The sequence below is a fragment of the Pan paniscus genome, chromosome 8 (genome assembly GCF_029289425.2).
Source record: "Pan paniscus chromosome 8, NHGRI_mPanPan1-v2.0_pri, whole genome shotgun sequence".
NCBI classification, from domain to species: domain Eukaryota; kingdom Metazoa; phylum Chordata; class Mammalia; order Primates; family Hominidae; genus Pan; species Pan paniscus.
The window spans coordinates 127,168,897-127,186,313 of NC_073257.2; the positions used below are offsets into that span (position 1 = coordinate 127,168,897).

The window sequence follows — 17,417 nt, forward strand, 5'->3', positions numbered from 1 at the left end:
TATCTACCTAAATAATTTCTTTCTAGTTCTTGTATAAGAGTCTTAAGGTTTTTCTCTGTATCATGTCATCTACAAACAGGGACACTTTGACTTCTTCTGTTTCAATTTGGATGTCTTTTATTTCTTCTGTTGCCTAATTGCCCTGGCCATGGACTTACAGTGCTGTGTTAAATAATTGTGGTGAGAATGGGTATCCTTGTCTTGTTCCAGTTCTTAGAAGAAAGGCTTTTAGCTTTTCCTGTTCAGTATGATGTTAGCTGTGGGTTTGTCACATATGGCCTTTATTATTTTCAGGTACATTCCTTCCTAAATAAAGGTATTTATTTATTTATTTTCTTCCTAAATTAGGTAATTCCTATGTAAATACCTAATTTAAGTTTTTATCTTGATGAGATGTTGAATTCTGTTGAATGCTTTTGCTGCATCTATTGAGATGATTGTATGGTTTTTGTCCTTCTATCGATGTGATATTTGATGTTTATTAATTTATGTAGGTTGAACCATCCTTGTAGCCCTTGGATAAATCCTTCTTGGTCATGGTGTGTATTGTTCTGATATTGTTGGATTCATTTTGCTAGTATTTTGTTGAGCATTGTTGCATATGTTCATCATAGATATTGGCCTCTAGGTTTTTTTTTTTTTTTTTTTAATGTCCTTGTCTGGTTTTGGTATCAGTGTTATGCTGACCTCATAGAATGAGTTAAGAAAATCCCCTCTCCTTCAGTTCTTTGAAATTATTTGAGAAGAATTGGTTTTAATTATTTTTGAAAGGTTTGGTAGAATTCAGCAGTGAAGCCATCTGGTCCTGGACTTTTCTTTGTTGTGAGACTTTTCATCATTCATTCAAAATCATGAATTTTGTTGGTATTTTCAACTTTTCTCTTTCTTTTTGGTTCAATTTCTAGGTTGCATGTGTACAGAAGTTTATTCATTTCCTGTAAGTTTTCAATTTCTTGGAATATAGTTGTTTATAGTAGTCTCTAATGATGCTTTATGTTTCTGTGTTATTTTAATGTCTCCTGAATTTTCACTTCTGATTTTATTTATCTGGGTCCTCTCTCTTTCTTGTTTAGTCTAGCAAATGGTTTATCAGTTTTCTTTATTTTTTGAACAAGACCGACATTTTGTGTCATTGATCTTCTGTATTATTTTAGTCCTGATTTCATTTCAATAAAGATCATGATTGCCATGATCTTTATTTTTTTCCTTCTTCTAATTTTGGATTTGTTTTTTTCTTACTTTGCTAATTCTTTGTGATGCAACATTAGGGTGTTTATTTGAAATCATTCTGTTTGTTTTTTTTGATGTAGATGTTTATTACTATAAACTTCCCTTTCAGTACTCCTTTTGCTATATCCTATAGGCTTTGGTATGTTGTGTTTCTGTTTTCAGCAGTCTCAAGTAATTTTTAAATTTCATTCTTAATTTCTTTCTTCACCCAGTGTTGAGGACTATATTGTTTAATTTCCATTTATTCACATTGTTTTGAATGTTCCTCTTTTTACTAATGTCTAGTTTTATTCCATTGTGGTCATGTAAGATACTTGGTATGATTTTGATTTTTAAAAATTTGTTGATATTTGTTTTGTGTCCTACCATATATGGTCATTCCTGGAGAATGTTCCACATGCTGATGAAAAGTATGTGTATTCTTCAGTACAGTGTTCTGTAAATGTCTGTTAGATCCATTTGGTTTATGCTGCAGTTTAAATCTGATGTTTCTTTGCTGATTTTCTGTCTAGATTATCTGTCCAATGCTGAGAGCATGGTGTTGAAGTCTCCAAGTATTATTGTTTTGGGGCATATTTCTCTTTTTATATCTAATAATATTTTCCTTATGTATCTAAGTGCTCCAACATTGGGTGCATGTATATTTACAATTTATAGTCTCTTACTGAATTAATCCCTTTCTTATTGTATAATATGCTTCTTTATCTCTTTTACAGCTTTTGAGTTAAAGTCTGCTTTGTCTGATATAAGTGTAGCTACTCCTGTTCACTTTTGCTTTCTGTTTGCATGGAATATCTTTTTTCATCCCTTCACTTTTAGTCTATATATGTCTTTCCAGGTGAGGTAAGTTTCTCGTAGGCAGCATATTGTTAGTTATTTTTTAAAAAAATACCCTCAGACAGTCTATATCTCTTAAGTAAGGGAATTCATTTACTTTCAAGGTTATTATTGGAGGGTGAGAATTATTCCTATCAATTTATTGGTTGTTTTCTGGTTTTCATATATCTTTTCTTCCTTTGTATATCCTTTCTATCCTTTGTTCCTTTCTTCCTCTCTTATTATTTATTTTTGTAGTTACATGGCTTTTTGTAGTGATATGGTTTTATTTCTTTCTCTTTCTCCTTAGTGTGTTGGCTCTACCAGTGAGTTTTATAATTTTGTATGTGTTCATGATGGTGGTTATCATCTTTTCCGTTCTAGATGTTAGGCTCCTTTGAGCATTTATTGTAAGGCTAGTCTATTGGTGATTAATTTCATTAGATTTTGTCTGTAGAAGATATTATTTCTCCTTAATTTCGGAAGGATAGCTTTTCTGGGTATAATATTTGTGGTTGACAGTTTTTTTTGTTTTCTTCTCAATAGTTTGAATATATCATTCCATTCCTCTTGGCCTTTATGGTTTCTGCTAAGAAATTCACTATTGCTGAAATGGGGATTTTCCTATATCTGACTTTATGCTTTTCTGTTGCTGCTTTTAGAATTCTTTCTGTTTGATCGTTGATGATTTGAGTATTGTGTGCATTGTAGAGGACCTGTATAGGCTGAATCTATTTGGTGTTCTTTAAGCTTCTTCGACCTGGATGTCCATTTCTTTCTGAAGACTTGGGAAGTTTTCAAGTGATTTATTAAATATTTCTAGACACCTGTTCCCTTCTGTTCTCTTTTGTAGTTCCTATAATACAAATAGGTTTTCACTAAATGTTTCTTGTAAATGCTGTAGGCCTTCCTCACTCCGTATTCTATTTTATTTTTGTTACCTGTGTTATTTGCTTTTAAGTCCAGTGATTCTTCTAGCTGGGCATGGTGGTGTGAACCTGTAGTCCTAGCTACTTGGGACACTGAAGTAGGAGGATCGCTTGTAAGTCCAGGAGATCGAGGCTAGCCTAGGCAACATAGCAAGATCCCATCTCTGTTAAAAAAGAAGAAAGAGTAATTATTTTTTCTGCTTAGTCAAGTCTGTGGTTGAAGCTCTCTGTTGCATTTTTAAAGTTTTATTCATTGAATTCTTCAGATCTAGGATTTATTTTGTTCTTTTTTTCTGATATCTCTGTTGTTGAATTTTTCTTTCAAATTATGAATTGTTTTTCTTATTTTGTTGAATTGTCTATCTGTATTCTCCTATATCTCACTGAAGTTCCTTAAGATTATTTTGAATTTTCTTTCTGATATTTCATATGTTTACTTATGTTGGGTTCTATTAGTGGAGAAATATTGTTTTCTTTTGGGGATATCATGTTTTCTTTGCTTTTTCATGTTTGATGTATTCCTACATTTTATGTAGGAATTCCTACATAAAATTCTTCCAATTTTATGGAGTAGGTTTTGTATGGAAAGAATTATTAGTATGAATGGGTCTTGGGGTATTAGTTCAATGGGGTGTATTGGTATTGGTTCTAGGTAGATGAAGTAGTGTAGTCTCCATGTAGTTTCTTCAGCTATAATCCACATTAGTGACATAGTAGTGACATTTTCAAGTGTCTTGGTAGCCTTTGCAAAGAGAGTTTGTAGCAGTGGTGATGTGGCTTTGTTGGAGAGTGTGCTCACCTTGCTGTTTCTCAGATTACGGGCATGTGAGTACACACAGTGGGTAGGGCAACTTGCATTCTGGCTTGTTGGGGTTGAGGCCATAGGACTGTCACTCTTGGAGCATAGGCATGCAGTCACTTGGCTGACCTGGGGGCTTGCCTGTCAGGAACAACCTATGAGATTGGTTTTCAAGCTTAAGATGTGAGTGTATAGCTGCTCAGTTGGCCTGGAAAGATTTTTTCCAGGGTTGGCCTTTGGGACTGTTTTTCAGGCCCAGGAGACAAGTTGAAGGCTGCTTGGCTGTCCTGGGGGCTTGCTTGCCAGGAACAACCCACAGGGCTATTTCTTAATCCCAGGATGCAGGTGCATTGCTGCTCGGCTGGCTTGGGGGAATATCTGCTGGGAGTGCCTCATGGGGTCGTGTCTCAGGCCCAGGATATGCTTATATGGCTTTCTGGTGAGCCTGTGGGTGTGCCTGCCAGGGGTGGCCTGTAGAGGTGTTTCTCAGGTGCTGGATGTGGACTCATGGCTGCTTGTATTGCATGGAGGCATGCCCAACAGTGGCAGCCTGTGGAACTGTTTCTAGGCCCTGATTGCCAGTGCAAGGCTTTTAGGCAGGCCAAGGGCCTGCCTGGAGAGGTTGCAATGTGGCTGTTTCTCAGGCCCTGAGTGCAGGCATGTAGCCGCTCCTCTGGCCTAGGGGCGTATTAGCTGCACAGAGTCTCAAGGGCCTCTCCTGCTTTGGGGAGGGCATGCAATGGTTTGACTGGCTCGGCTGGCTCAAGGACCACATTGTCCTGTGTGGGACTGCCAGAACATTCCTTTGGCTCAGAAGTGCAGTGGTGGGGATTGGTTTCCCTGCTGTGTAGGACCAGAGTCACAGCCAATCCTGGACCTAGGCTCCATTCAGCTGGGGTTGTGGCATTCAGCCGCCTGTGTGGGCTTGGTGGAACGAAAATGAACTGCAGTACTGGAGAAATGCAGAGGCTACTGGACACTTGAGCAAGGTACACTCCAGAGGTGGCTCTGGTCTCAACATGGCACCATGCTGCAGCATCTTGGCTCAAGGGCTTGAGTAGGGAATGAGAAGTGCACACCTTGTATTCTTAATTGAGGGCAATGCAGCTGAGGGAATTCCTGGCAGCTTCTAAACTGGGCTCAGAGCTTATAAGGACTGTGGGATTCTTCTGTAGTAAGGATTATAGGTGTTTTTGGTAGCAATGGGGGCTGTTGGGGATCTTCTCCTTACCTATTCCCTATAACACAAAGTCACTGCTGATCCTAAACAGATCCAATCCAGGTGGAGAAGACAGGGCAAAGGCTGGGTGCCTCCACGCTGCCTTTCTGGACTTCCATTCACCACAGGTGCATCTCCACTCCCCCACTGCACTCCAACACTCTCCCTTCGACACTCCAGTCAAAGCGTAGCTCTTTATTCATTGTCTCAATCCTCTCTTATGGTAGGGATGAGCACCAGGTGTCTCTAGTCAGACATCTTGCTGACATCACTCCTGAAATTTTTGTATGGACACTCAGTCCACTGTTACTGCCAACCCTAATTTTTGTGATGAAATATATTAATATTAGCATGTATATTTCTCATGAGTATCAATAATGGATAATCTAATTTCTGCCCCCAGTTTCTGTCTGTACAGCCAAAGCCCTCTTCCCCATTAATAAAACTGATGAATTAATTATATCCTTTGGCTTTTATAAATATTAAAATATTTTGAAGTGGATATTGCAATATGGTACTTCTTGGCCTTAAGTTTTTTTTTTATGTCTGGGATTAATAGGGTAAAGAAAAACTATACTAATCATATTTATATGAACAGTTGATTCAGGAAACTACTTTTCTGTGAACTGTAGCTATTTTTCTGTGAAGGATAGACCAGTAGTTATTCATTTGGCATACATTTATTACTTTCAGTGTACTTGGCAATCTACTGCTTTCTGAGATTACAGAGATCAAAAGACAATTGCTGTTCTCAAAGAGCTTAGTGGGGAGAGAAACAAACACAATTCTACTGAAATGTGATAATTGCAATGATAGATGCACACAGGGTGCTATATGAAGATAAAGGGTAGGCATCTAACGAGTAATGTGGACCTAAGAATAATTTCCTGGAGGAGTGCCCTAGCTATGTCTTACAGGATTTGGAGTTGGCCAGCACATGAAAATATTGGTAAAGAGGCCAGAGAAATGCCTAAGTCTTTTCTCTTAACTTGTCTTGAGAGCTACTAGCTTAATGGCTAGAGGATATATGAGGTAGCATGTAGGAGAGACCTATCAGTTTTATAATATTTTTGAAGAATGTGACAAGGTGTATTTGTAAAGTATTATTTTTAGCATATGGGACAAACAACATAAGTTAAAATCTGTTTATATTCTTGTGATGCCAGGAGCTTTATTTCTTTTACTACAAAAAATAAGGGACAATTACCGTCCAGGCGTGGTGGCTGACGCGTGTAATCCCAGCACTTTGGGAGGCTGAGGCAGGCGGATCACGAGGTCAGAAGTTCGAGACCATCCTGGCTAACACGATGAAACCCCGTGTCTACTAAAAAAAATACAAAAAAATTAGCTGGGCATGGTGGCGGGTGCCTGTAGTCCCAGCTACTCAGGAGGCCGAGGCAGGAGAATGCCGTGAACCCAGGAGGTGGAACTTGCAGTGAGCCAAGATCGAGATCGCGCCAGTGCACTCCAGCCTGGACGACAGAGTGAGACTCTGTCTTAAAAAAAAATAAAAAGGGACAATTACCAATGAACATGTGAAAATTAGTTCTCACTACCACTTATGCAGAGCTTATTATTGGCAGATTCAAATTCCCTGATATTTAGAAAGTACTGATATTTGATATTAGAACTCTGTTGTTTTCTTTCTTGCTTAAGACATATTATTTTTAGTTCTTACAATATAACCTTGAAGTGTGCTTTTTTGAGATTGCATATTTCAAGATTGTTATGTTAGTGTTCACTTTTTCTTCCCTATTATTATAAATAATAATGATTGAACTAATAATTATTTTGAATGTGTGATGAACTTAGACTTGATAAGTTCATCACACATTCAAAAGTTCCATTTGCTAAGGAATATGATGCTAACTAGCATGCCCTGTAAATGAAGAATGTTTTGGTTTATCAGAAAGCTGAACTTCAGCAAGATTTCAAAGGTGGAGACTTCTGCAAGGTGACATTCAATTATGCATATCTTTATATAAAATGAATTCTGAGTCATTACAGTTGTATAAACTGAAGATAACCCTTTTTTGGCAAATAAAGATTGACAAATTCATGCACTTTATAGAGATATCTTGGGTCAAATGATCATTTACTTATCGGAAATGGCTAATGAAATGTTACAGTGATTTATGGCGTGCTGCAGTAAATTTTCATAATATAGTTATTTATCTTACATAAGATAATGAACTGCCTGTCCAGTTCATTTACTGAGTAATAGTTACTTTAAATGTTTTATCAGCAGCTTCATTTTTCTGTTTTCCTCCTCTTCCTCTCAGATTTTTATCACGATGAGTTAGGGAGTAATATTTCATTTTAAATGACTTGTCTTGACTATAGATAGTTCAGGGATATAGGCAGAATTGCTGTCATGTGAAACACAGTTGTTCTTCTGAAATATCTATGTTGAATTGACTCCTGCTGTTATTATCAAGAGCTGTAAGAATGTTTTAGGTTTTTGCTTATTAAAATATTTTTCAGAATAATATATGAAATATATGCTGATCACAATGTGAAGCAGCATGTGTATTTTTATAATTAGAAACATTATTTATTAAGTACCATCTTTGTTTTAGGCACTGTGCTGATGATGGAAGATAACAATTTTTATTCTAATGAATTTTGTTTAGCAAAATTTACTGATTACCTACTATGTGTACAGTACTTGGGCAATATGAGATCTATTGTCATAACAAGAATTTATAAGATATTTAAATTTTATCCAAGAAACATTTGTTGAGTGTTTACTATGTGCAATTTATTGTATTTGTACTCTGCACACATTTCTAGGTGTGGCTATCTTTTAAGATCTCTAGGACCATATGCACATCATAATTAGAATAAATACTGGATATAAATATCTTATTTCTATGTTGTTAATGTCTAAGGTGGAGAAACATTTTTCTCTATCCTGGTACTCCATAATGTTTAAAAAAAAAAAGAACAATGTGGAGTTTTGACATCATTTCACATTGTAATATAATATTGGTAGCTTAGTATTTTGGAAAATAAATCTATTATCATATATATTAAAATAGAGATGTTTATAATATAAAAAAATTGTAAAGATTAGTAACTTGGATCATAAATATATCATTTTTAAATATAAGAAGAACATTTTAAAATTGAGTAATATTAAGGTTATAAATATGGTAAAGATTTTTATTTCAAGTTAATTTTGAAATATTACAGCATTAAGAATAGTTATGTAGTATTTGTCAATCTTAGTTAAATTTTAGGCACGAGCATCAGATTTTATTACTTTTGTTGTTTTTTGTTAATAAAATTATATGACATAAATTTATCCAAAAATCATATAGAAGTCCAGATTTATTTGTAGACGTCTGAGCTAAGAGAGAGGCAGTTATTCTTCTGTAAGTCTTTTTGCTAGGTCTTGTTATGAAGTCTTCACTCAGACTCTATATATTGTTTGTTGATTTTATTTTCTAGTTTCACAATGCAGATAATGGCAATTTATCTTTAGAGTCTTAATCCTATAACTGATTACATTGATAGTAGTAATAGTAATAGAAGCAGCAGCAGCAATAACAATATGTTAAGTTTTTAAATAATCCTGCCTTATCAGATAGATAATTATATCTCCACTTTATAGAAGAGTAAACTGAGGTTCATGAAGGCTAAATAAATTATTCCAATCATGTAGCTAAATATAAAACCTGTGTTTTAAAAACAGTGTTCTATTCTACATCATTCTCCAAAATATGCTATAATTGTTAATTATTCTTAGTACTAAAACTCATTAGAAAGGCAGTTTTATATATTTTCAAATATAATTTTTAATGATAATGAACTATTTGCTAAGGAATATGCCATATTTTTACATCTAACTTTCTTTGAATGCCCCTTTTCCTGTTGTTTACAGAAAGTATCACCTTGGGTAGGCTTGCGCAAGATCAATATATCCTATTGGGGATGGGAAGACATGTCTCCTTTTACAAACACAACACTACAGTGGCTTCCTGGCGAACCCAATGATTCTGGGTTTTGTGCATATCTGGAAAGGGCTGCAGTGGCAGGCTTAAAAGCTAATCCTTGTACATCTATGGCAAATGGCCTTGTCTGTGAAAAACCTGTTGGTAAGTAGTCCAGTAAATTAGCATTCCTTTAAAAGTATGTTTCCCACCCATCTTCTCATTCCTTCCTTCTAGGGTGTAGTCTGATTCTATGATATTTATGTAAATTTTATTTTTATACACATTCTTCCCCACTTACTATTAGTGATCTCAGCATTAACTTGTGAAAATAACATAATATTATTATTTTATGCAAACTTTGTTGGTTCAAATAGTGAGATTATGAACATATGGTTGTAGTTACTTATAATATAACAATAATCTATTCTTAATTCATTAATGTCTTTTACTTTTATCATGATAGTGTTTGGGAAGAAGATTTGCTTTTAAGGTTAATGGCTAATTGGGACTCCTTTTACTCTTGTAGACATATTTCAGTTATCAAGTAAAAAGAAACATTTTTGTTACATCTTCTGAAATGGATTTTTGTTAAGTAAGAAAGGAATATTGAGTTCTTTTCTTTTAAATCTTATATTTTTATCATGGTAAAATGTACTTAAAATTTACCATTTTAACCGTTGTAAATGTATTTTAATGCCAATTCAATGGCATTAAATACTTTGACACTGTTGTGCAAACATCATCACCATTTATCTCCAGAACTTTTTCATTTTGCAAAACTAAAAATCTGTACCCATTAAACAATAACTCTCCATTTCCTCCACCCCACCCCCTACAATCCCTAGCAACTACTGTTCTACTTTCTGTCTCTATGAATTTACTACTTCAGGTAACTCATATGGTGGAATCATACAGTATATGTGCTTTGTGACTGGCTTATTCCCTTAGCATAATGTCTTTAGGGTTTAACCAAGTTGTAGGATATATGAGAATTTCCTTCCTTTTTAATGTAAATACTACATTTTGTTCATCCATTCATTTATCAATGGATACTGCGTTGCTTCTACCTTTTTGCTATTGTGAGTAATGCTGCTATGAATGTGGGTGTATGAATACCTGTTCAGCTTCTTGCTTTCACTTCTTTGGGGTATATATATATAGCCAGAAGCAGAATTACAAAATAATGTGGCAATTCTGTTTTTCACATTCCCACCAGCAGTGCACAAAGGTTTCAATTTCTCTCCATCCTTGCCAATATTTATTTCCTATTATTTTTAAATAATGGCCATCTTAAAGGCTGTGATAAATATTGCATCTTGTGTATCTTGTGTAATATTTTATGATAAGCTGTATTTTTATTCTTTGTTTATATCAAAGACATGTTCACTTACGGGACATTTACTTTGTAAGATGTGGAATGCTATGGAAAACATTGTGGCTGGGGAAAAATTGTGGCTGGGAAAATAAACAGTGCTGGTATACAAACTAGGTCATAGATTACATTACTGCTTATAATACTTAAAATTATACAACTTTATATACTTTGTAAAGAATTACAAATTTCAAATGAGTTATACATTTTCAAATTTAATAAAAATTTTAAGAAGTATTGATATATCATCTTTGTTTTTATCTACCTCATCATATTATAATGCCACAGTTGGCTTAATTGAAACATGCCCTGAACAGCAAAGCAAAGAAAACCCATACAATTGTGTTAACATGAAGTTAAAAATGAAATTATTGTATTTGTTTATTTATTCCAGTTAGTCCAAATCAAAATGCGAGGCCGTGCAAAAAGCCATGCTCTCTGAGGACATCATGTTCCAACTGTACAAGCAATGGCATGGAGTGTATGTGGTGCAGCAGTACGAAACGATGTGTTGACTCTAATGCCTATATCATCTCTTTTCCATATGGACAATGTCTAGAGTGGCAAACTGCCACCTGCTCCCGTAAGTATTTATCTAGAGTGACTTTTCACTTCAGAGCAACGTAAATTACTTTTCTGTGATGTAAAGAAGAATTAAATATTTGAAGAAGTTTCAAAAAATGAGAAAAAATATTGTTACGGCTACTTTTGAAACCAACTGGTACTGTTAACCTCTGATTTTTATTATATCATCATTTTGCATGCCACTAAGTATCTTACCCTAAATATTAACATATTGCCACATATGTACAGCCTCTTTTCCCTGAACTGTGTGTATGTCGCAGACAGTATAACACTTCATGAGAGTGTTCACCTCAAACATCACAGATTGCTTTGGTGAGCCTTTTTAGTATCTTTTAATCTAGTGCAATTCCCATATCTTTTCCTTATATGACTTTGATATTTTTGAATAACCTATACCAATTGTTTTGGAGGTTTCTCAATTTGGATTTGTCTAATTTTTCCCTCATGATTAGATTCAGGAAAGCATTTTGGGGCAAGAATATTTTATCAATGTTGGTATATCTGCTGCAAGTGTAGAATGCACAGTCTTGAAACCACATAGAGTTATGTCAGCAGGGCAGTACTGAGCTTGCTATGAGTTATACTTCAGGAGAAAGATTTTGCCCCTTGCTGATCTCTCATGTTTTCTAAGGACTATAGGATAAGGCTGCACCTGAATGAATATTTAATACTGGGTACTATGTGGTGAGAGTGGCCTTGCTTACAAACACAAATGGCATCAGAATATAGCTGCCAAGGGAATTGCATAATGCTACTGGGAGCACTTGTTAGCCTTGTAGGAACTTAAGACCATGTGAAACTCTTTCTGCTTGGGAGAAAAAAGTGCCAATCTTAGCTAGCGTCTTCATAGCAGAGAATATGGTTTATCTTTCCACAATCCACTCTTTGACACTGACACTCATCAAAAATATGCCTTTTCACCTGAATTAATTGGTATGTTCAGATTTGGAACAAAAAAGTAGAAAGTTTTACTTACTCCTGCTGCTCTCATGACCTGTTTCTCAATGTTGGTTGCATTCATTCATATCCCACTCATTGGTATCTGTCCCTCTTGTAATTAATCCAGACTTTATGTCCTTTTTTTAAAAATAATATACTTTTCAGGGGCCCAGTAGTTACCATTCTACCACCATAGAAAGCTGCAGAATCACCTGAGATAAAGATGGTATCCAGGTTTTTTGTTTGTTTTTTTTTTTTTTTGAGATGGAGTCTCACTCTGTGGCCCAGGCTGGAGTGCAGTGGCCTAATTTCAGCTCACTGCAACCTCCACCTCCCTGGTTCAAGTGATTCTCTTGCCTTAGCCTCCCAAGTAGCTGGGACAACAGGCATGTGCCACCATGCCCAGCTAATTTTTGTACTTTTTTTAGAGATGGGGTTTCACTGTTGGCCAGGCTGATCTCGAACTCCTGACCTCATGATCCACCCAGCTCGGCCTCCCAAAGTGCTGGGATTACAAGTGTGAGCCACCGCGCCCGGCCAGTATCCAAGTTTATGTCCGTTGAGGATGTTTTGATTTGAACAAAGCAAAATATCAGTTACTTGGTAAAGTCCAAACAGACAAATAAAATCAGAAGTTCTTTTGCTTCTTTTTCAGTTCCCTTCTTCTCAACATCTGAGTGTCCAGGAAGCTCACAAAGAAAAAAGGAGCAAGACTCCTTGGATTTTTTTTTTCTTCCAATACTTTAACCTGCAGTAAACAGGATTTGAAATGACTGAATCTAATTAACATGTTGGTGTGTTTGATCCAGGTTCCAAAGAAACTGTAGTTACAGTTCAGTCAAAGGAGACAAAATAACAGCCACTTGGAGTCTGATGTATCTATTAAACTCAGGAATATGTTGTGGTTGAAATGTATTCAATGAGATAGGGAAAGCAACAGTTTCCCTCTCTATACAGGAATTCTCTCCAGGGGATCTTTATCCCGATTCTAATTCCTTTCTCCTAACAGCCCTAAGTTCTCCACTATCATCATCTCTCTTCTTTTGTCATATTTGAAACTTTTAAAGGTCAAAGGTCCATTTTAGGTTTTTGCATCAGTCCACTGGTTTCCCTCTGACCCTTTCTCTCCAGGAAACAGCCACTTGGAGTTTTCCTAGGAGTGTAGGCCATAACACAGCTTGTTTCTATAACATTCATAAGTATCTTCAGGACTTTCTTATTAGATCATTGACTTTCTTGCAGTCCCTCCATAGGAGCAGCCACTGGCAGCCTGACTGATGAAAATACAAACAACTATCCCAGCAGCAATATTTATTTTCTGCCCATCCACTCTTCCTTCCCTCCTTTTGAGCTTTCTTGTTTTTCCTCTGAGAGGCAACCCATTCTAGTTAGCAATTATAGTAATGATATGGCTCCCATGAGTGGAGGAACACCAGGGCTCTTGTCTCACGTTGAATTAGATTAAACAATACGGACACATGTGGAGTGGTTTTAAGGAGCAGAGAGTTTAATAGGCAAGAAAGAAAAGAAAAGGCAGAAGGTTCGCTCTTACGGAGACAGAGGGATGGGGACTCCACAGCCGAAAGAGGAAACCCCAAGTGTGGTGCATACCAGGCAGGTATATGTAGAGGCTGGAGGAGGGGGTGTCTGATTTGCATAGAGCTTAGGGGATTGGTTTGACCAGGCATTCATTCAGGTAGCCCTCGGAAAAAAACTGGCCTTCCCACCCTAGCCTTTTAATATGCAAATGCAGGGCACCATGATGTTCTACACACATGGGGATATGTGGGGCGGCCATGTTCCCAAATACATGTGGGGCAAGGGCAAGAGGACAGAGGTGGGAATCGCCATGTTGAGTGGACCCAGTTTCTAATGGCTTGCATATGCATACTAAAGGTTGCTGGCTTGGCTCTAAGAGCTGGGACTTTTCTGTTAGGCAAGAAACACTTTTGGAGGTGTTTTAAAAAGAAAGGAAAACTTTCCAAGGACCCCTTTTTTCTCTATCTGCCTAAAATAATTTCTTAATAACTTCTATCACAGTAACTTCATAATTCTGAGATCCCTGTTGGTGGTAAATCTACTATGTTGAAGCCTGTAAGTGTATGGCCCTTGGACAACATGGTCACCCAGTTGATATTAGTCCTTCTTGCTCAGATGAGTCATCTTCCCATTTAGAGGTAGCCACTGCGTAAGGCAATGCACGTAGAGACTTACTGACTTTCTAGGCCTTTCATCACTCTCAGTGGTCCAGTCAAATATGTATTTGGTCCATAGTGGGCACCACTGTTACTTGAAGAGCTAAGGCAAAACAGTAACACAGTGCAGGCTAGAATCCCAGCTGCAGCTGTTGTGTTCATTTGTTCCTTCAGGCTCTTGGCATGAAGTGGAGAGGTATGCCTGGGATGGACATGGTTGGATGTATTATGAGTTGAGCTCCCTGTTGATATCCCTTTTTAGGGATTGTGGTAAGGAATGGGGGTGTTGTACCTGATGAAGTGTGCGGCAGTGTGGTGGTTGCAGGCATAAAATGGCCTTTTTGCATAGCAAAACATTTCAAAACTAGGGGCCAGCTGCCCAGGAGAGTTGAATACAAGAGTTGAAGACTTGTGGGGAATGAGACAATGCGCACCTTCTCCTGCCTCAATAGTCATGCTTGTCTCTTGACAAACATTATTGTTCAATGAAAGAAGCTAGACATGAAAGATTACATACTGTTTGATTACATTTAGGTATAAAGTTAAAAAATAGTCAAAACTGCACTGTATTGTTTAGAAATGCGTATTTAGGTGGTAAAACTATAGAGTAAGGCAAAAGTGTATTCTCAAAAATGTCAGCTAGAGGATGTTGCTGGGAGAAGTTTAGGGGTGCTGATTAGGAAATGAAACAAGAGAGGCAATGCTCCACTTCTAGGCTTTGTGCAGGTCCAGAGTGTGTGTTTATAGGAATTTATTAATCTTATATTTTTCTTTATGTAATTGTATATGTGTTATATTTCACAATAAAAGAGGCTAGAAAGTAGGGAAAAACTGGTTTGTGAAAGTCTAAGCTCTTATACTCTTAACAACTTTCTAAAAATTATTTAGAATTAAGCTTATGTTGTCACAAATTTTTCTTATATCCCATTCCTTCTCATTTGTTCTACTTTTTTGTTTTTTTACAATTTTTTTTGGTGGTATAACACACATAACATAAATTTTACCATTTTAACCATTGGTAAATAATCTTTAGTAATTTCTTTCAAATAAACTGTGACATAAACTTTTGAGTCTTTGCATGTCTAAAATTGTACTTTTCATTTTCACTTGAATGATAAAATGGCTAAATGTGGTATTCTAAATAATTTTTTCCTTGGAACCTCTTTAGCATTCAGTGTTGTGGATAAGAATTCCAATGCCAATCTAATTTTCATTCCTTTGTGGAACATCTTTTTTATCCCCACTTTGGGAGCTTTTAAGATTTTTTTCTTTCTTGTTGGCATTCTAAAATTTTTCATTGTTTTAATTCAGTTTTTCAGTGATTGATGTGGATCTTTAAAATTAATTTTTTTTACAGTTTCTCATTGAAGAAAAGGATTTTTAGATTTTTTAGATTTTCTCATTGGCTCTTTAAATCTGAAGAGTAGTTTGTTTCTTCATCTGCTAAAAATGTTCTGTAATGTCTTAAAATACATGTTCTCTTTACTCGTTGCAAATATTAAAATAGTTGCTGGAACTTCTAGATATATCTTAATATTTCTTAACTCTATTTGCATTTTTTGTATTTTTGTTTGCTAATATTTAGCTATTTTTCTTTTTATAATCCTTTACTTGAGACTTATTTATTTGAAATAAGTTTTTTGAGAACACTGTAATTATACAGTGCAAATATAAAAATTGTTGTAACTGATTTTTTTTGAGAAGGTTAATGAAACATAATTCACTATTTTAACACAGGTATGAATTAAATTCTACCACTGACAAATCAAATAATGATAACTAAATACTGCTGGTGGGATTGTCAGCTAGGCAAGCATAAGTCAGGTCTTCAGGTCTGCCATTGTCTCTCTTGTTTTTGATCTTTTGCTTCTTTTGTTTTCTTGATTATTATAGAGGCTTCATTGTCTACTTCTACCATTTGTTCCTTGAGCAGATAGTCTAGTTTGCTATTTTTTCTCCTCTATAGTTCCTTTCTCTGTTCTGTTGTCATGTTTGCCTTTCCTGAAGCTGTGTATAGATCATTTGTGCTGATAATGTCCAATACTACTCTAACAGTTATTTCTATTTCACAGGGTTTTTTTGTTGGTTTTTGTTTTTTTGAGACAGGGTCTCGCTCTGTCACCCAGGCTGGAGTGCAGTGGCACAATCTTGGCCCAGTGCAATCTCCGCCTTCTGGGTTGAAGCAATCCTCCTGCTGCAGCCTCCTGTGTAGCTGGGACTGCAGGTGCCTGCCCCATGCCTGGCTGTTTTTTGTGTTTTTAGTAGAGACAGGGTTTCACCATGTTGGCCAGGCTGGTCTTGAACTCCTGACTTCAAGTAATCTGCCCACCTTGGCCTCCCAACATGCTGGGATTACAGGTGTGAGCTACTGCGCCCGGCCTCCACAGGTTTTTTATTATACACCCTGTGTGTCGTTGTGGGGAAGAAGGGCATGGAACATTGCCTCAAGGAGACTTTGTATTTCTGAAAGAAGTAGTTACCTGGCAGTGATCCACTGTTTGTGAATAATGAACTCCTTCATTATGTTTAATTTTTCCCGTGTTTTTAACCAACAGACATTTGTAGAGTAGTGAAGAAATGCCAGGAAGTACAATAGGGACTAGGAGTAAAATGACATTCTTGTTCAAAATACAAGTTAAAAGTAGCTGAGTGTTACTCTTTCATAGGTGTCAGCTTCTTGGCAATGGTTTTAGTATGCTTTTGACTTTAACTTTATGACTTTTCAGGATAAATTATATATATTTACATTATCGTTTTCTACTACACGTCTATTCATTTAACATTTGAGTCTTTAAAATATTTTTATACTTATCAACAAAACTTTGTATTGGAAGTGGTCTTTTAGTTGCCTTCAGAAAGTTGCCTCAATGTTCATTTGAGGTTTACTGGTAAATAGAAATTAAGGGAAACTTTTCTTTGGAAATGAGAAACAAATAGGATTTTGCAATATTCTCCAGTATTTTTCAGTCATAATATTGTGATATCATTGTTTAAAATTCACGAATTGAAGAGAGGAAATGTTTTTTAAGATAATTTTTGACTAATGGTTTCTGAGAAAGCTTTGCTAATAATTGGCATTATTAGTAATTGATATATTTTGGGTAGTCAGATATTCTACTTGTGAAAATGAATTCCAGGGCAGTGTTTAAAGAAATAATAGGAGATTTAGTCCCAAATGTATAAAGGTTCAAATGAAAATTCAATTAAATTGATATAGTAAAAATAGAATAATACACAACTTGAGGATAAGGTGTTATCTCACAAATCTGTATTTTTTTCAGTATTTGTAAGTTTATGTGTTCAATTTAAACACTTCAACAATTAAGGAAGGTAATCATTTTTAAAATTTGATGACAATTGCTTACAGATTGATTTTTTAATATTCTTACCCATTT

At 35.9% G+C, this 17,417-nt stretch overlaps 1 protein-coding gene across 6 annotated transcripts in view; it reads left to right on the forward strand.

Annotated features, from left to right (window-relative positions):
• Window positions 1–17,417, forward strand: part of ATRNL1 (attractin like 1) — an 857,023-nt gene that overhangs the window by 201,121 nt on the left and 638,485 nt on the right. For all 6 annotated transcript variants that reach the window (XR_008619833.3, XM_034931565.3, XM_034931566.4 and 3 more), the window contains exons 16-17: window positions 8,880–9,093; window positions 10,698–10,886. Coding sequence is in view for 5 of the 6 variants with exons in the window: in XM_034931565.3 (XP_034787456.1) it covers window positions 8,880–9,093; window positions 10,698–10,886 (403 nt within the window). In the remaining variant the exon portion in view is untranslated. The remainder of the gene's footprint in view (window positions 1–8,879; window positions 9,094–10,697; window positions 10,887–17,417) is intronic.